The sequence below is a fragment of the Nematolebias whitei genome, chromosome 13 (genome assembly GCF_014905685.2).
Source record: "Nematolebias whitei isolate Nwh7 chromosome 13, NemWhi1, whole genome shotgun sequence".
NCBI lineage: Eukaryota > Metazoa > Chordata > Actinopteri > Cyprinodontiformes > Rivulidae > Nematolebias > Nematolebias whitei.
Genome location: NC_056510.1, coordinates 11,646,897 through 11,667,137, shown reverse-complemented (window position 1 = coordinate 11,667,137; position 20,241 = coordinate 11,646,897). Strand labels below are relative to the sequence as shown.

Sequence of the window (20,241 nt, the reverse complement as noted above, 5' to 3'; positions counted from 1 at the left end):
GGACTCATTTACAAGAGAGACCTGATTTCAACAAAGAATGATGACATCAATGAACAACAATAATCAGTTATAAAAAGGCATACAGATTTTTTTTTTTTTTTGCAAATAAGATGGCAAAAAGAGCAACAAAACAGCTAGATTATAAGGCGAATGTAGAGAACTAAAAACAGGAACATGTCTGCATTGGTCCCTGCCAGGAGTCCAACAGATTCTTAAAGCCACTTAGAGAGGTCAAGGTCGAGAGCTTCAAATCTTTTTGTAAGATATTCCAGGAAACAGGAGCGGAGTAGGAGAAGGCCCTCTTGGCAAGTTCAGTCCTCATTGAGGGAACACTGCAGGTAATAATGTCCTGAGAGCGCACGCTGTAGCTGCACTCACGTAGAGACGTAGGAGGAGATGTATGAAGGCAGCAGACCAAGAAGTGATTTAAAGATGAAAATGTACCAGTGAGAGAGTCTGAGTGAAGTTCATGATGTCCAGTTAACCAGTGAATACAGGGTGCAATGATGGGTACGATAATCACAGCCAGTTTTCAGCTAATTATTAGCAATTTTTTTTAGCTAATTTCAGCTGTTTTCAGTTTTACGTGGTAATTTCTGCTACTTTAAGCCAAATTAACTTATTTTTGCTAATTTCAGCTTGTTATTCTCCTTTCAACTTATCTCTGCTAATTTCAGCTTTTCTATTTATGTTTTTTGTGCTAAATTTTGCTTTTTCAGCAATTTCCACATTTTTTAGCTCATTTCAGCTCGTTCCACTTCCTTCTGGTAATTTCAGCTTCTTTTTGCCCTTTCAGCTACATTTCAGCCCTTTTTTGTGGCTAATTTCAGATTTTTTTAGACAATTTACTAGTTTTTGTGCTAATTTCTGCTTATTTAAACCAAATTCAGCAAATATGTGTTCTTTCTGCTTTCTTCTGCTAAACTGGGATTGTTCTTCCATTTTCAGCATGTTTTTAGCTAATTTCAACAGTTTTTCAGCAAGTTCTTCAGCAATAAACATTCACACTGCATATTTGCAGGAAATACAATTTTTCTAGTTATCGTAGTAATAGCGTTAAGCTGCCATGGAAACATTATTTATTAGATTAGCTTAGATTCATCCATCCATCCATCCATTTTCTTTACCCGTTTATTCCATTTTGGGTCACGGGGGTCGCTGGTACCCATGTCCAGCAATCACTGTGCGAGGGGCGGGGTACACCCTGGACGGGTCGCAAGTCCATCACAGGGCCACATAGAGACAAACGAGACAAACAACCATTCACTCTCTCACTCACACCTAGGGACAATTTAGAGTTACCAATCAGCCTAACATGCATGTTTTTGGACTGTGGGAGGAAACCGGAGTACCCGGAGAAAACCCACGCATGCACGGAGAGAACATGCAAACTCCACCCAGAAAGGCCCCTGGACCGGGGTTTGAAGCTTAGATTCATGTCTCTTTAAAAATATTTTAAAATCTGTGTCTTTTATCGTAAATAAAATCCGAACAACCACAGCCTTTTTAACATTTAAGCTGCTGGCCATCTGAATAACTTCTTACGATGCGAGTAACTGTGTAGGCGCACTGACCGTGGTTTTGTCTGTGTTGACGGGAACGTCGTACATCTCGTTGAGGTGGTTGTCCAGCAGGCTTTGCTGGGAGTGGGCCTGGATGATCTGGCTCAGTGTCTTCCTGCTCAGCTGCTTCGGGGGCAGAGCTGGAGGTTGGCCTTCGATCCCATCTGGAGACCTGAGGAAAAGAAACAGGAAAAGACGACATTCAAAATCAGTCAAGCCTTGTTGTCAAGCTTTAATAAGGTTCTTTGGTTTTAATACAACTGGAGCAGAAAACAAGCTACAGCATTACTAAAGCAAAAATCTATCTAATCAGAACAGAATTATTATTATTTTTTTAATATATAAATGATGAGAGCAATCAAATTCTCCAAACTGCATATGAAAGAGTAAAATGCTGAAACACTGGGATGTAAAGACACAGCGTGGCACTGTCAGTCACGATGCATTAACCTCAATAAAAAGGCAATGAGGAGAAGGAAAACACCCAGCGTGTCTGTCATCCAGACAGTAAAAAGCAGACAGTGCGCATGAGGAAACATTACGGTCAGTCAGTTATGGCTTTCAGCAGCATCTCACGTCGCTCTTTTGTGGGTAAAAGTCAGTCGTCATGTGCAAGAAGCATTGAACCGGCATTCCTTGGGGGTGGGGGCATCAGTCAAAAAGCATTGCCTTTGTTTTGGCTGCAGCAACTGGTGCCACTTTGTGTCTTAAATGGACGCACACAAACCAACATTTACTGCAGGTCAAAACCAGGTCAGGCTGAGACGGAGCTCAGCAGGCCTCAGCCAGGACGTCCTCTTCTTTTCCTCTATATGACACACACGTAACGGATATGCAAACATCGTCACATCTCATACTAACATGTAAAATGCACGCATACAAGTAGTTCAGCAGCATCCTAAACAAGACAATGTTCAGGTTTATTCACCTCCTACTTTCAAGCAAGAAAAATGATGTAGTAAATTCATCACTTCACAGAAAACCAATGCTAGAAACCATGACTATGACTATGTCCAATTGATTTTCAACTTTCACAACTGAAAAATTTACACTTTTAATGGACTGTCTTGTTTGAGTAAATCTCACAGTGTTTGGCTGCCATACATGGAGAACAAAATCACACTAGAGGGGGAACAATAAACATTAGAAAAGTTAAAATACAAGCCTAAAGACCTGTAAAGATGGCAAAAATGATGCTGCATTCAGTCTTTACCTGTAGCATCTGGAGATTTTCACAGAAGAGAAAGGTATTTTATTCAGCTGCAAAAATATTTTGAAGTTACAGAATAATCTAGATTGGGACCAGATTATTTATGTGGACACTAAAATTGAAGCTGGAGAAGGACATAATTCAGTTTTAGCTACATATATATATATATATATATATATATATATATATATATATATGATTTATTTCTTGAAATCAGCAGTAGAGAAGGTTAAGTAGTATTTAGTTTATTTTGCCATTGATGGGGTTTTGTAAAAAAAAAAAAATCCTCCTTTATGCACCGTTAACTCTAAAAATACAGATTAAAATACAGTTTAATGACAATATGTACAATTTTTAAAAGTGCATTATTATGTTTTACCTGCAGTTAAGTGAACGCTGAAATTACTTATTCATAAATTGTCTGCAGGAGCTGCTAAAGCAGTGAATGTAAGGTTTTAGGAACATTAAATTGGGATTAAAATGATGAACAAACCTAATCGTATTAAAAAAAAAAAAAGTGTTATCAAGCGGAGCATGTGATAATGTCATTTATTTTTACTTTGAAAAACAACGATGAGCAACTTTGATTCTTCCTAATCTCTCTGTGAAGAGTTGCATGTCGTCAGCTCTATGCTTCACTCCGTCTTCAAACTGTAAAACAGCAACATGGGACTTTAAAGAAATTTACCAGACATTTTACAGTGTGTGTGTGTGTGTGAGTTTAAAGAGATGCAGCGAGCAGTTCTGGTTCAGCCTTGAGGTTCGACTGCTCCACCCTGCTACGCCTCTATAAACACTTTTTATGGACTTCTTTCAAAGGACTCATCTTTCCAATGCGACCAGCTAAGTGACACTGGGAGAGGGTGTGAACTGTTGGGAGAAGCCACAGACACCAAAATACGTTTAAAGAAATAAAAATAAAAACGTCCCCACACCAGAACAGACAGACTGACTAACGCCGATGAGGAAAATCTAACAGCTAAATTAAAGGGTGGCTATTCTGAGGGGAATTTATTTTATTTATGAAGGAGGAAAATTATGATCTAACAACGATCTGGCAAGTCAAAAGCTGATGTTTTTATCCCAAATGAGAAGGAACTTTTAAGAGAAAAACAGACCAAAAAGAGGTCCATGAGAATGATATGAGCTGCAGAAAATAATGTCACGCCATAGGAATTAAACTCACGGTGTAGAGTCCAGACTGATGCTGTTGGCCTGCGTGGACGATGCTGACTTGTGATTGGAGGAGAAGACAGGTAGGCTGGGTGAAGCATGGATCACATGATCAACCAGGTGGCCAACTGATGATGGGCGTATTCGTGTACCCTCCTGAACAAACAGCGAGTTCCTGACAAAAGCATACAGAGAATTGAGTTTAACCACAACCTGACATGTTTTGGTGCTGATGGACGGATGTTAGTTCACAGACTAGAAGTTCAGGAAAGCTAAAATTTAATTAATCTATGCCAACTTTAAATTTATTTTGTATTGGATAAAGGTACACTGTATTATTATAGGTATCTTCATGCTATGTACTGTACTTGCTGCCGTACACGTCGCTCCGCCGTATAAGTCGCATCAGTCCAAATTTGTCTAATAAAGTGGGAAAAATCATAAATATGTCGCTTAGTCATATACGTCGCATCTATTATGCATTACCTCTGACGTGTCGCATTTGTTATACGTCACCACTGACTACATGGAAACGTGGGCCGGTTCTGTGCCAAAAATTGATTGGCTGCCAAATGGCGGCCGTGGGAGCGTGCACTGGAGGACTTTAACAAGAATTTAACAAGATTAACACATAAAAACAATTATTTGTTTGCTCGAAATTATAGTAAAGTTGTGTCTCAGTTGAACTTTTCGTTAATAAATGCACTTTAATGATCAAATCAGCTGCATTTCTCCTGGGCGGCACGGCGAAATGCAGCTGATTTGACGTTTGTTCCAGGAGTTCTGGAGCGAGACAAAGGTGGCTTTGTATGGCAAGCCAAGTGTCTCATTAATAGTCACTTTTACCTAATAATGAGGCACATGGCTTGCCATATCCATTGAGGGTCCTCTAGAGACTGAAAATGGTAGTGTTCAATATTTTCCATGTCAGAATGAATGAAATCGTCAGTACTCCACCAAAAATTGGGTTATAAATATGGGGAAAAAACGTAAATAAGTCGCTTCGCCATCTAAGTTGCAGGGCATGCTAATTTATGCAAAAAGGTGCGACTTATACAGTGTATAGTATAGTAACCTATAGAAAAGTATTTTAGAATTCTGGCTGTACAACTTACTGGTTGGGTGTTCCAGGTGGTGAGCGGGTGGGCAGGCTTTGGGTCTCCAGTCTCTCGTCTGATAGGCTGTTCCTGCTGACTGACTCCCAGTCAGTCCCGCCCACCAACTTTCTAGCCAGTGGCTTGCTGGGAGACCTGTTCAGACCAGACATTTCTTAAATTATGTCCTAAGTAAAACGAAAATGTCAGTACCTTTTAGCCTCATTTCAACTAGACGGTGCTGCTCGACTTCAATAGACTTTACTCACTGCTGGTTTCAGGTAATTGTCTCTATATTTCCTTCCTTCATTGTTGGCAGGATTCTTAACTGACTTTAAAAGCTGCATAGTGAAAATCTGCCATGTTGGAAAGGCAGACACAAATAGCTCAGCTGTGTACTTCCAAAGAAGAGCGAGCCATTGTACAGACTCGAAGTGTTGGACATTTTTAAAGTAAGAATAACTTCTTGTCAGCATGCAAAGGAGATAGAAACCGCCATAAAGATATCTTTCATTAATTTGACCAGCCTGCACGGTTTTCATGTCAACTAGAGGGGTACCTGAACAAATGCTAAATGATCCAAATTCATAGAAGCCTTTTTATTGGTTAATCAAAGCACTTTGCAACGTGTTTCTGATTCACCCAAACACTTCTACATCATTTACAATTGCGCTGTACAATATTAAAAAAAAACTAACAAACTCAAAGCAATCTGCTCCTCAGATAAATAATGTTATTAACTTACTTTTTATATTTATGAATGTTTCTGTGCAATGCCCTGAGATGACTTCTGTTGTGACTTGGTGCTATATAAATAAACTGAATTGAATTGATATTGCAATAACAATATCAATTGTAATAATAAGCCCACATTTTCCTCACTTTCGTCTGTTGTCACCAACATCTAAACCAGGTACGAGCATCAAGGATAGCAGGAGCTGAGCGGATTGACCAAATATATGATCATCATGCAGCCGGTGAATGCATGGTACATGTTATATAAAAGCCTATGAGTTATTGCAATCCAAGCAGCTGTTTGCAATATTTGTATTGTGCTCTCTATTCTGAGATGACAACAATTTGTTGACAGACTGTTCAGCCCTAACTTACGACACACACATCTACAATCTCATACTGACAGGTGAAGAGAAAAAACACTCATTATCTCATGCTATGGCAACCGGCAGTGGATGAGAAATATCTGGCAACAGATGAACATTTTGTTTTTGAGTGCTGTTGGAAGACAAATGGGCCAGACTAAAGAGTTGAGTGACCTTGATAAGAGTCCAGTAATGATCAGTTAGTTGGTAATAAATGGGTAATGACTTCAGAACAACAATGAGATACCAAGTTTTACTGACAACGTAAATTAGAACAAAGTGAGTATAGTGAAGCCTGGTTGAGCCACGCAATGAAGTTGAAGAGGGTAATCCCATAGCTACATGAATGTAGCTACTGTTGTTTTATGGGTTTAAACGAAACATTAAAAAACAAACAGTTCATCACCTGGCAAAAACTCTGTCCTTGATCCCTTTCTCCTTCCCATATTGCACAGACTGCACTTCTGTCCGCCCACTAAAGGGATAAACAACAAAAACAGCTGTTAATCAGTTGATCTAAAAAAATGTTTAGCGGTTTAGAAAGTTTTAACATCAGATCTTTAAAACCAAGTTGAATTGCAGTAGCGCTAATTCTTAATGAACACAACATGAAGAAATACAATATTTTCCGCCGTACACGTCGCATCAGTCCAAATAGGTCTAATAAAGTGGAAATAAAATGAATACGGCGCTTCACCATATAAGTTGCATTTGTTATGCGTCACCGCTGACAACCCGGAAAAACAATTATTTGTTGTTCAACATTATAGAAAAGGTGTGTCAGTTTAACTTTTCTATAATAAATGAACTTTCATGGTCAAATCAGCTGCGTTTCACCTGGGTGGTGCAGCGAAATGCAGCTGATCTGACGTTTGTTCCAGGAGTTCCAGAGCGAGGCGAAGGTGGCTTTTTATGGCAAGCCAAGTGTCTCATTAATAGCCACTTTTAACTATTAATGAGACACTTGGCTTGCCATATTACTCGATCACCCTCTAGTGGCTGAAAATGGTAGTGTTCAATATTTTCCGTCAGAATGAATGAAATCATTAGACCTCAGCCAAAAATTAGGTTAAAAAATATGGCGGGAAAAACATATCTGTCGTTTTGCTGTATAAGTCACAGGCATGATAATTTATGCAAAAAAAACCCTGCGACTTATAAGCCGGAAAATACAGCACATAGTTTTTACATACATTATTTCTTGAGATCCCAGTAAAATAAATCTATCTTAATATAAACAAATTTGAAAAGTAAATAAAGCAGTTTGCCATCTAATAAGTGCACTTTTTATATTTAACACTACTAATAACAAATTAAACAGCAAAGCTTTCAAAAAAGTATATATATATATATATATATATATATATATATATATATATATATATATATATATATATATACAATATATATACACACACACACACATTTGCATAAGTTTCTTGATGTCTCAAGGGGGAAAAAAAACCTTTTCCACACACAACAAACACACATGGCCAACATCAGACAAGATTCGCTCACGTTGAATCACTGCTGTTCAATAATGCATCACAAGACTCACTTCATCTCCCACGCTCATATTTTAAAGAATAAGGAAACGAAAAACGTAACCAGCGAAGTGAAACAAAGCTGGCAAGAAGCAAACTTATATTCCAGTTGGTGGAAGAATTTTGTTTTATGTTTACAGCTTTTAAGAAATGCATGTAAATAAAAACAAAAAGGGAATATCTAATTGAAAGAATGAGTTGGAGAAGTAAAGAAGGCAGCTCTGAAATGTATGCCATAATTAGGAATGGACGCAAATGATTAAAATAATAATTGTAAATGAAAAAGAAGTCGTAAATAAATAAGCATTTCTGTTTTTAAGTGTTTCAACCTCTCAAACCAAAAAAAAAAAAAACTAGTGTTGATAAAAGGAATGTGCACTTTTGCTGATTGGATTATTGTGGTTAAAAATGTACACCCATCTAGCATCAAGTCTGTTTTTGTTCCTCCTAGAGATGGTGTTCGGGTCCCCTTTTTTCTTACCAGTATCTGAACTTTGAGCCCAGGCTGAAGTAGTGAGCAAAGAAATTTTTCTGAGGGGGGATGGGCCGCTCCAGCCTGAAAAAGGTGTGGTGCTCCACGCAGGCCTTCCACAGGTTCTTACACGCCCGGTAGTTGACCATGTTAAAACCCAGCAGCGTCTCCCGCGTCTCTGCCTGCGTGCGAGGAAAAACAACACGACAGTTTGTTGGATGTTTGTCCAAATCGGTTCAGTTTGTCAATTTTATAATCAAAAGAGCCATTTCTTGCCCTTTGCACACTAAATAAAATGTCTGTGGAGCTGCAAAACCTGCTAAAACTGCACTACTACTTATGCACTTTTCACTTGTCGCTTGCGAACAGGTTGAGCTTATATTTGTGAAAATTTACAATTTGGTAGCTGGTCAAATTGACAAAGAAAATGCAGAATAATGTATTATTTTAATTCCCCAGCAGATAAAGTTGTGTAGTCTCTGTAAGTAGGTCTAGGAAAAAATATATTGGTATTGGTTATCGCCCAAAAAAGTTTGAACATATTGGCATATCGGATATCGGCCAAAAATCCAATATCGTGCATCCCTACCAATAATACAATAATAAACATTAAATCAATACTCTAAGCTGCATTTGCTTTTTCTCTAAGTAAACCTCTAATCCTGTTTCATCAAGACAAGACCTGGATGGGAAGAGGTGCATAAAAATGTGGCAAAAAAATCCCCAAAAACCTTAGCATAAAATTACTAGACAAGACACGTTTAAAATTAATTAAATATTTAACCTAATCGTGGTGACACTGGCTCATGAAATGTTGAAATGATCACACGGTTTGTGTTGAACATGAGTTATCGTCCTAACACATGACTGGTTTAACAGGGGAAAAAGACGACTGAATATTCTCAGTAGGTCGTCAGAAAACAAAGAGATTCACATGTGAAACAAAGGATGCAGGAGGGGGATTAAAGCGGAGACGACCAGCAGGAGTTTAATCTGACATCCATTACACAAACGTATGCAGACACGACACAGTTGGCGCGCTGTGCTCAAAGAATATACGTCCATTTATTTAGGGACACTAAGAGAAATGCACACACAAGACTTAAATCTGTTGACTAAATAGCTTGTGGGTGGGAGATTACTGTCCAAAAGTACTTTTATTTATGTGCGTGTGTGTTTGTATGTGTGTACACTTACCACCTCTCGTCTCAGCTGGATGAAAAACTGTTTGCACTTGAAGGAAATTTTCACTATTTTCAACCTGGAAGCGATAAAAGCAGAGAACAAGAATAAATTCAAGTCAGTTATGAGCAGATTTACCACATTTCTACATCTTTTATGAATTCATGTATACAGCCTATATGTATTTATATACATGTTGGCTCTATACATATTTTATGCAGCTATCATGCTCTTCTTGTATAGACAAAAAAATGTGGTTTTGTATGATATTGATTGATTCTTCAAAAAATTATACTTCTATTTGGAAATCAATTGCCTGAATTCAAAGTGTTGTTTTTGCAACATAAAGAACTCATCTTAGTTATTTAAAGTTATTAACAAAAATATTTTTGGTGACTGGTAAGGACAATAAAAAAACAAGCTTGTTAAATTGATTTTTCCTACAATAATATGGTATTTTAGGTGTAGAAAAGTCCTGGATTGTATTTCAACCTTTCAAAATCTTTAGTCTTGCCTACAGTGTATGTTTTGCATGTTCATGCCAGGGACTAGGGGCTTCCCATTATAAAGGAGTAGCACTATGTGGTCATTCAAATGGAGATTTGTCAAGGGAAAACTGTATGGTTGAGGTAGAAGTAGGAAAATGAGACTTGAATTAAGAGTTATAAATTCAAGATTTGTACTACACCTTCCTCCTGAAACAGGCTGCAAAGAAAACAGCTCTGAAAACAGTACTGTAACCCTGTTGTACTTTGAAAGCAGTATATCTCAAGCATTTCATTATTAATTGAGAAAACTGTCAACTTGTGAAAATAAATACATGACTATTTTAAAGATGTCAAACAAACTGTGGTTTTATGTAAAGACTATTAATGTGGTTTTCTACTGGTTCTGTAGTTCTACTGACCCACTGTTAATTTAACCTCTAATCTTTTATAGTGAAACGTTTTTAAAATTCACAGCAGTAGTCTTTTAGCTGTGCAGCAATACTCATCAAGTCATAAAAAAGTCTTTCAGCGATAGTTTTACGATTTAATGAAAATGATCAAATCTTTATAAAACTTTCAAATTACTCCAATCTAACCTGAAGTGTATAAAAACACCAGATTCCAATACCATCATTTATTAAACATCAACAAAGCCAAAAAGCTGTGTGTGGGAAAAACTAAGTATGCCTTTGCTGCTTCCAGGGGATTTAAAAGGTAAAACAGCAGACAATAAAATAGTTGCTAATCAAATTACTTGATGAACTGATAATAAACAATGTCACCTCCTTTATAAAAACCGGAGCTTTGACAGTTTATTGCTCTGAGTCATACAGGTGTGTGTTTTAACGTCAGGAAAGAAAGACATCCTTGACCTTAGACATCATTGTCACTGTTCTCCAGTCAATTTAGAGTTCATCCTTCCATTGTGAGAAAGATCATCACAAATGGAAAACAAAAAATGAATAGGACCTTAAACAATCTTTCCAGGAGTGGAAATCCCAGCAAAAAGGTCAGATCATGCAACGATCCAATCGGTTCTTCTCATCCTAAGCATTTCATTGTACTGTTAACCTTGTGTTAACCTTCCATATGACGAATAAACACAACTTGAACTTGATCGGAAACAGTTAAAGAAACAACAAAACGGGAGCTCTACCTCAGCTTTTAAATTCCTTGGTTAATAGGTTAAAGTTCATTTCAGTACAACTAGAAAAAGACTGAAGGAGCGGCACATTTGAGAGGGTTGCTCGAGGAAAGCCTCTTCTCTCTAAACAACATGCTAGTGTAGCGTCCTACGTTCATCACAATGACGCCACATATTGATCAAGCCCAGAGACTAACTGTATGGTAATTAACTATCTTCCTCCCCTCTGGTTATTAACTGTTCCTTCCCGAGACCAGACAAGAAGACACCATCAGGATCTACATAAAAAAAAAAAACTATTTGCATTTTCTGCCAAAAGAGACAGAGCTTGATCATATCGCTGTAAATTTAAACTGGAGAGGTGTGTGATCACCATGACAGCGTGGGGGTTGACCCAAGCTTCAAAATAACTTTTATGATGCTCTGAGGACACGTAGTGAGATAATAATCCAGATGGCCTTTTTCAGAACAAGCTTTTGCCTTCTCATTTAAGCTTCAAAGAGAACCCCTGTTGTTTACCAGTACTGTAGTAAAATCATTGTTTTTCACTTTGGTGAGTATATGTCCTAAATTAATGTAAACAGCTAAATACCCTGCCTGGCCAAAAAAAAAAAAAGTTGCCACATGGATTTAACTAATAGGTACGAGCCTCCTATTGGATAATTACTGCATGGGTGATTATCTTTCAGCTGGCAACAAGTTATTTAACCCCAACTGGTGCAATGAGTTGCTTCTCATTTCTTAAACAACCATGTGGAAAGACAAATCGCACGGTCGTGGAAAAGATGTCAGTCTGTTTGAGAAGGGTCAAATCATTGGCATCAAGCACAGAAAACATCTAAGGAGATTGAAGAAACTACTAAAATTGGGTTAAGAACTGTCCAACGCATTATTAAAAACTGGAAGGATAGTGGGGATCGTCTTTGAGGAAGAAATGTGGCCAGAAAAAAATCCTGAATGATCGTGATCGGCGATCACTTAAACGTTTGGTGAAATCAAATAGAAGAAAAACAGCAGTAGCTCTCAGGGCTGTGTTTAATAGTGAAAGTAAGAGCATTTCCACACACACAATGTGAAGGGAACTCGAGAGATTGGGACTGAACAGCTGTGTAGCCTTAAGAAAACCACTAATCAGTGAGGCTAACTGGAATAAAAGGCTTCAGTTTGCTAGGGAGCATAAAGATTGGACTCTGGAGCAATGGAAGAAGGTCATGTGGTCTGATGAGTCCAGATTGACCCTGTTCCAGAGTGATGGGCGCATCAGGGAGAGGCAGGTGAAGTGATGCACCCATCATGCCTAGTGCCTAGTCATCAATGCAAGATCTTGGTGAAAAATTAATGCAACACTGGATGGAAATAGATCTTGTGACATTGCAGAAGTTTATCGAAACAATGCCACAGTGAATGCATGACATGATCAAAGCTACAGGCGGTCCAACGAAATATTAGTGTGACCTTTTTTGATGGCGATTTTTTTTGGGCCAGGCAGTGAACATTCACATTTCAACACTGTTCACAACTGTCAATAAAGGTTTCATGCAAGGTGACTTTAACAAATCATTTTTTGTGTCTTCAATTCATGATGGGAATTACAGCATGGTAAAGAACGTGATGTTTTGATCAGGGTTTGGTCCATTTATTATTTACATGTTTGATATCTCCTCTTTAATACTGTATACATGCATATACTCCTACACTAGCACGACTTAAGATGGCAAAACTGCATCTGAACAAATCACAGGACTTCTGGAACAATGTTTTATCAACAGATGAGACCACAGAAGATGTTTGGTCATAATGCACAACATATGTGGCAAAATCCAAACATTAAGTCAGCAAAAACACCTCATACCAACTGTGAAGCACAGAGGTGGAGGGCTGATGATTGGGCTAGTTTTGCAGCCATAAGACCTTACCGTCATTGAGTTGACCATGAACTTCTTCGTAAACAAAAGTGCTCTAGAGTTAAATGTGACGCCATATGTCTAACAGCTGAAGTGCGGCCAAAATTGGGTCGTGCTGCAGGACAATGATCCCAAACATTAGCTGCTAATCTACAACAGAAAGGCTGAAAAAGAAAACGAGGTGTTGCAACGGTGCAGTCAAAGTTCAAACATTAACTCAGTTCAGATGCTGTGGTGACTCTTAGTAAAGCTGTGCAGAAACAAGCAGCTGCAAACCTCAATGAACTGAAGCAAAGGTGTAAAGAAGAGTGGGCCAACTGCCTTCCACAACCATGTTAGAAACTGTTGGCTTTGTTGTTGTTTAACACATAAATAAGGAAACAGCAACTGGAAGGGGGTGGGCTTTCTTTTTCCCTTGAATGTGTTTTCTTAACTAGTCACTAACAGAAGGTTAGATGGTATGCATTTAGTTATAATCAGAGGACCACACACACACACACACACACACACACGTGACTACACATACATTTGCTGATGAGCAGCAGCAGCAGCAGAGTAACATAATCCCTTCCTAGAGTTTTGTTGCTGCTGTGACTCATCGCTCCTTGCTAAATATACTTTACACTTACACACACGCTTGCATTAACGAAACACGCACACACACACACACACTTGGGCAGCGCGTGAGTCATGCCCTACCCAAGTGTGGCTCATTTGTCAGGCTGCTGCGAATGAAAATAGGAAAGAGGCAAAAATCTAAATGTCTTTTTATTTTATTTTTCATATATTTTACAGCTCAACTGATGCTGGAAGAAAAAAGTGACAAGAAGGAAGAAGAGACAACACGAGAAGTGACACGACGTAAGCAGAGAGCCTTTGTTAATTAGACGACAAAGCAAAACAATGATTTAAAGAGCCAGCGAGCGTAGCGTTGGGACGACCGAGCCAGAGATTATGTTTCTCTGCTTCTGTCACACCCTCAGAGCTGAACAGCTGTCTGGGACACCACGGTTAGAATCTAAATTTAACTCATCTGACACGGTTAACCGAGCAAGGACCGCACACTGACTTTAAGTCTTTGCATGTATTATTATCCCTAGAATACCAGGAAAACAAAATCAATCAAATCAACAAAAAACATTCCCTTGTGTACAAATGTCATCGAGGGAACGGTGCTCTACAATTTGGGTACTTTCTCTCTCTCGTCCTCTGCACCCACTAGAATTTGGTTTCCCACACTGCAGAGGATACTTCCAAGAATTGATCCTTTGGAGAGAAAGTGACATAATGACTGATGAGAGTGTGAGAGAAGCAAAAGCAGGTCAGAGACCAAAAGCTGATTTGATGCCTTTAATATTTCCAGGAAACATGAAATCTAGTTTAACACCAAATCCTCCACCTGGAAGAATCTGGAGGAATCATCTGCATTATTATGCAGGAGATCAACCGTGGCTTAAATATTAACGCATCAACGTCAATAATCGCCGTGTGAGAAGGTTCCAAAATATTATGCAGCCTTGTTCTGTGCAGAAAGAGTTCTTGGAGGTGGTTCAAGTGGAGCTGGCAGCAGATTGATGGGCACAGAGGTAAATTTGGAACAAGGACATGCACAGTTTAAATTTCCACTTCACGGGAAATGACAAAGGATGAAAATATCAACAAAGAAAGCTTGTTATTTTTTTTTTTTTCAAAGCGCTTCTCAGCCATGTTTTCCATTGACACATATTCACTCATTGTCAGCTGATCGCTGCCAGGATTTATGTTGGCCGAGGAGCAAAGCGTCTTTGAAGCGGTTTAGACAACCATGATCTTGGGCTTGGAGAAGCCAGAATGAAATTTCTGATCACAGTTTTCTAATGAATAGCTATGTTTGCTTTCAGGTTTGTTCAAAGAGTTCTTTAACAGGAATTACCAGCAGAAACTCTATCCTAATATGCTGATTTTGCAATGATGATTTAGATATTCAGTAACTCCATCTGGAACCAGACAAATTATCCGTCTTAATAAAAATAAAATGTGAAAAAGAGCCAACTTCTTAAAACAGAAATGTGGCAAATAAGTTTAAAACGAAAGTCACAAATGTGTGCAAAGCTTTCACTAAAACCCAACGCATATCCCCCAAATATTCTGCATTCAGTCTCATTTAGACATTAAAAACAAACCTTCACATGTTCCACTTATTTGACTCTTTCGTTATTTTTCTTTTAGTTTTTTACTAGAATAAAAAAAAGTAAAATGTCATATTGATGTATGTGTTGCACATTCATGCATTCTGCGTTTGTGTCACTCACCATGGGAAGTAGTTGATTCGTACCCTGTTCTTGTAAATCACAATACCAGCGGACATCACTCCAACGAGAATCTCTGTGTTACTCTGATCCTAAAACAAGTAGAAGAAGAGTTTGTTTAGTCTGAGAAGGCCAGTAGAAATAAACAAATACAGAACGAAAAGTATAACGATTACAGTAGTCCCTCGTTACTTTGCGGTTTGGCTTTCGTGGATTCGCTTTTTCACGTTTTTTTCAACAATTGTCAACTTTAATATTACTCACATGATTGGGACGGTATGGAATAAAAAGTTAACGGGAAAAAATTATGGACAAGCTTTGCCATTTTGCAGTTTTCTTTCAATAAGCCTATACTGCATCGCTAGTCCAAAAGAACTACATTACCCAGAAGCCAACAGAAATGGAGGGAAAGTTCTGATCTGATCCGAACCTGACTAAAAAGGTCGGTCCTTATTCATAATGACTTTGGCGCTCAGTGGATGCAGAGTAGAGCTGTCATTTCTAACCCGGGCTTGAAGCCCAGCCTGGCCTAACCCGAATTTGGGCTGGGCCGGGTCATAATAATATGCTGGATGGGTGGGCCGGGTCGGTGTCGAGTTTTGATTGAATCAGAGGATCAGCCGCGATCCAAATATATGGCAACATAGCTTGCCGGCAACATAGCTGGCTATACCTTCACCAACCGCACGCAGCCATTAGACAACGAGCTGACCGGCCTTCAAAAATGTAAAATAAAGTTCAGTTAAGCTTCAGATGGGACTACCGGTACTGCCAGGAAGCGATCCAACGCCCAAATGGATGTTCAGCCGCTGCACTCAACGGACACGCGTGGCCGATGACCCAAACAGGCGAGATCCCAAAGCAGACATGTCAGAGCAGGGTCCATGTCTGAATAATGCAGAATGCAGGCAGAAGCGGGGATTTAATGTGCTTTGATGGCCATGAAAGGACAAACACCTCCTCAGCTCCGATCTTCTGCCCCTTTTATTCAGCCACGCACGTCTGTCGACCGTTAACTACATAAGTAGTCAAAGCTTAATTAAAAATGTCGAGTGGTGGGGGGTGGGGTGTTCGGGTTCGAACCTGCAATTACTGTTAATTCATCGGGTCGGATGGGATTCAGAAATGATGGCTAAGGGCTGGAGCCAAGTCGGGTCTGATTTTTTTGGCCCAAATGCAACTCTAATGCAGACAGTTGTATGGAACCAACCAGAATTGGACCAGGACTACGTCCAGCCTCATTGGCCAATCTGAGTGCTGCTTGCCGGCCCATGAAGCCTCTCAAGCGAGGAGGCGTTGCTTGGAGGTCTGGTGTCTTCTCTGGAGCTCACCCAGACTTTTTTCATATGGATCCCTCTGGATTATTTGGACTCAATCGGGACCATTGTGTAGTTTTGTGCTGGCTCTCCGAAGGTCCATCTCTCTCTAAAAGCGTCTTGGTGCTCAACGGCTGCAGAGAGCCGATCAGAACCAGACCAGAACTGGACTAAGGCTAGTGAGTCTCCATATAAAATTTTGTAGTAACTACTGTGCAGTACATACACGTATGTTGTTACAATTACACAGTTTTAAGAGTTTAGAACATTGCAAGAGTGTGGGGTTTAAAAAGCCTTAAAATATACATAAATACTAAAATAAATATAGTGTTCCTACTTTATGGTTTTTTGCCTGTCGCGGGGGGGGGGGGGGGGGGGTGGAATGTAACCCCATGCAATAATCGAAACTACTGTAAAACCCATCTTTAGTTAGATGGGTAATTCAGTTACATAAAAATAAAACAGCATAAAACAACACTCAAGGTCAGGAAATATAAAAAAATAACACAAGCTACAGTATAGTAGCTAGGTATAAATGTGCAAGGGTGTGGGGACGATATTTGGTCCCATTTCATTGGTTTTAAACAGTTTTCCGCTTGCTGTGGTTGTTCGTGAATTGCATGCTTTTGGTCAGTTTCTGCAAGGAAATAGCCAGAATTTTTTTGATAGTATATATGTAAAGGAAAGGACCTCCTACCAACTTCCATTCCAATTGTTCACTTCCATTCATTATTCTTGTGTGAGCAGCTACAAGAGGGATGATACAGGGCTTTTCAGAAACAATTATGTTGCTGACTATTTCGCACATGCTCACTATGTGCTTCGTGCCCTAGAAACCCTCTTTAAGCTGCATCTGGTCATTTATAAAACATCAATGACCTGCATAGATGTGAGCTTTTATTGATGAAGCCACCATCGCAAAATCAAAGAAGTCGTGGAGTGTACAGTGCGATTGAAGGAAATACTTTAAGTGCTACACATAAAATATAGGTCAGACTTTCCACATTCTGAATCACAGTGGACTATATTTTGGCATTGTATTTTTATTTCAATACTGATTTTTAAGCTGAATCTCATACTGCATATATACAGACCACCAACGGGACCCCGTAAGTTGAAGCCAGAACAGGACCAGCCCCTGCAGGCTGGTTCCAAAACAAGTTTTAAGCTCCGCTGCCTCGATGTAACAAATGGTACATTTCCCTTGGTAAAATAACAAAATACACCTCAGATCTATTTTTCAGGAGCCGACTCTTGTTGAGTGTTCTTACAGTATCTTGCTGTATCAAATATTCATTTGTGAATACGTTTGACAGTAATTAATTATTTCATGCTTAAAATAAAGTTCTCGTGGCACCATGATTGTGTGCAGGAGAGTATGTGAAACTTAAAGCCTCACATTCCTTCAACCAGAGACTCTGGTTACAAAAATACAAACTGGGTCCTGCTGAATTTCAACAAGAGAAAGTAGAGAAAACTTACTATTTAATATATACAGTACAGTCTATACCAAGACACAAGTCTCAGTTTAGACAATATTTAGGCTTTTCATCTCAACATCATGCGATCTTAACTGATACTAAATTGTTCTCGTTTCCTTCTTGTGGATCAAATTAAACAATTTGGCTGTTTAGCTGAAGAAAATCTTTAATCCCGACCAGAACAGAGCTGCTAGTCTGCAGAGCTGGTGAGTAAAATATTGCAGTACTGTACAGTACATATACGCATGTTGTTAAAATGACGTAGGTTTAAGAGTTTAGAACATTGCAAGAGTGTGGGAAGGGTTTATAAAGCCTTAATATATATATAAATACTAAAATATATATGGTGGTCCTACAATGTGGTTTTTCACCTATGTCGGGGGTGTTTGGAACTAACCCCGCGCAATAATCAAGGGACAACTGTACTGTATATGCAAAAAGACAGTTAACCAAACAATAAGGCTTATGAATTTGCGTTATGTTTTGGCGTGATGAGAAATGATTCCTGTTTGAGTCATTTCTGCGGAGTGAGTGTGTCAACATTCACTGCAAGCACTGCATCTACAGCTTGTCGTCGTTCCCAGTGCAAAGACACTTGGCTGAGATGCTGCTGGCCAAATGAAAACAGTGTAGTACCGTACTGTCCATGCTGCATTGAGATAGAGGGAAAAAAATTGTAGAGAAACTGGAACTGATTGATATCACTTCTGATCACGGGGATTAAGACAATGTTAACTCAAGATGCTGGTGGTTTTGGTGCGAGAAGCGAATTAGCAACACAGTTTGAGTAAGAACAAAGACGACCAGGATTGGAAGCATCAGCTCAGTTAAACCTTAGCACAAACTGTGTCTACTAAACACAGACAGATTAAAGCGTACTTACCTTTGCATAGTGCAGCTCTACCCCGTAGAGCTCCAACGTTCGTGCTGTGTTCAGATAATTAAACTCTGCCTGGGCAGGAGATAGACCACTGAGAGGGAGGAGGGACCAACAAGGGTGTGAGAGCGAATGGACCATGGACGTCAGGGTAATGTTTGAGTTGAATGAGGGGGGGGGGGGGGGGTGACAACAACAAAAAAAAGATACAGAGATCAATTAAAACTAGCAGGAAAAAAATAAAAAGTTGAAAATGTTGAAATTGTGTGCACATTTGTAAATGTCAGCTCGTATTTAAATACACAGAACAAATACATCTTACATGTGTTTTCTTTATTTTTATTATTTTAACAGCCTTCTAAATAATGCACAGTAAAAAGGGATTTAATTACAGTTTTTGACTTTATTTGAATCTTAGCACTTCTGTTTTAATTATTTCCACCACTGACACATTTCCACGCAACAGTTTTATGAGCACATGTCTGTGCGAACGGACTCGCCGAAGCATTCCTGTTCAAGTTCAAGAGTACCTGTGCTGCTGGTGATGCTTGGAGACCTCTTTGTGGAAGTCTTGGGGGGGATTAGGAATGAAGCAGTATTCAGACAGATAGGCAGGAGGATGCTCAGTTTCACTGTAGTCCCCCAACTCAGCTACAGAAAAGAAGAGACAAAGAACATATTATGAAAGGGTGAACTGAAGCATGAAACAAAACCAAATATAATCACAAAATCAGTTTATTTATTTATTTTTTTCAGTTTAAGGTTGAATTTCTCTAAAAGTTTGAACACTGGTTCATTCAGTCTAAATGAATGGATTGATCTCAGGGTTCCTGAGACGATGTTCTGATTAAATATTCTGCAGCAAGAAAAATGCCTTTGAAGAATCATGCTATGTCCAATTATTGACAAATTCCACAAATTGATAGATTTTATACTGAGAAAGGTTGGTTTTAAACTCAAAATGACAAAACATAAAAAAAAAGAACTGCAATGTGTTTTCTTTTAAAATTTGTATTGAATTACAGTAGACCCTCGCTACTACAGGGTTCGTTTTTCGCAGACTCGCTCTATCATGGTTTTTCAAAATAAGATTGGACATGACACAACTGGCTGATTGATGGATGAGCCGCACGATCGGCATGGATTTTTCGTTTAAAATAAATTATTTTAAATGATTTAGCAACTGTGTGCAGCCCACAGCTGTGGGAGAAGCTTTCTCCTGCAGCTGATCAGCTGATCTCTGCTCTGCACAGAGATCGGAGATCAGCTGATCAGCATGCAGAGCAGAGAAGTGGGCGTGGCCAAGAGTACAGTCGAGACAGAAAGTGGAGATCGTGACATGCTGTGCTCTTTTGGAGCGTTTAGAAACATAGTTTAGAATATTGCAAGTGTGGGAAGGGTTTAAA

The 20,241-nt window shown here is 39.0% G+C and overlaps 1 protein-coding gene across 1 annotated transcript in view; it reads right to left on the bottom strand.

Annotated features, from left to right (window-relative positions):
* ptpn4a (protein tyrosine phosphatase non-receptor type 4a) overlaps positions 1-20,241 on the bottom strand; it is a gene marked incomplete in the record, with an annotated part of 87,287 nt that overhangs the window by 11,928 nt on the left and 55,118 nt on the right. The window contains 9 exon segments of the mRNA XM_037686860.1: positions 1,575-1,734; positions 3,959-4,120; positions 5,061-5,195; positions 6,546-6,614; positions 8,165-8,337; positions 9,353-9,416; positions 15,165-15,253; positions 18,842-18,929; positions 19,366-19,486. Of these exon segments, the coding sequence (XP_037542788.1) occupies positions 1,575-1,734; positions 3,959-4,120; positions 5,061-5,195; positions 6,546-6,614; positions 8,165-8,337; positions 9,353-9,416; positions 15,165-15,253; positions 18,842-18,929; positions 19,366-19,486 (1,061 nt within the window).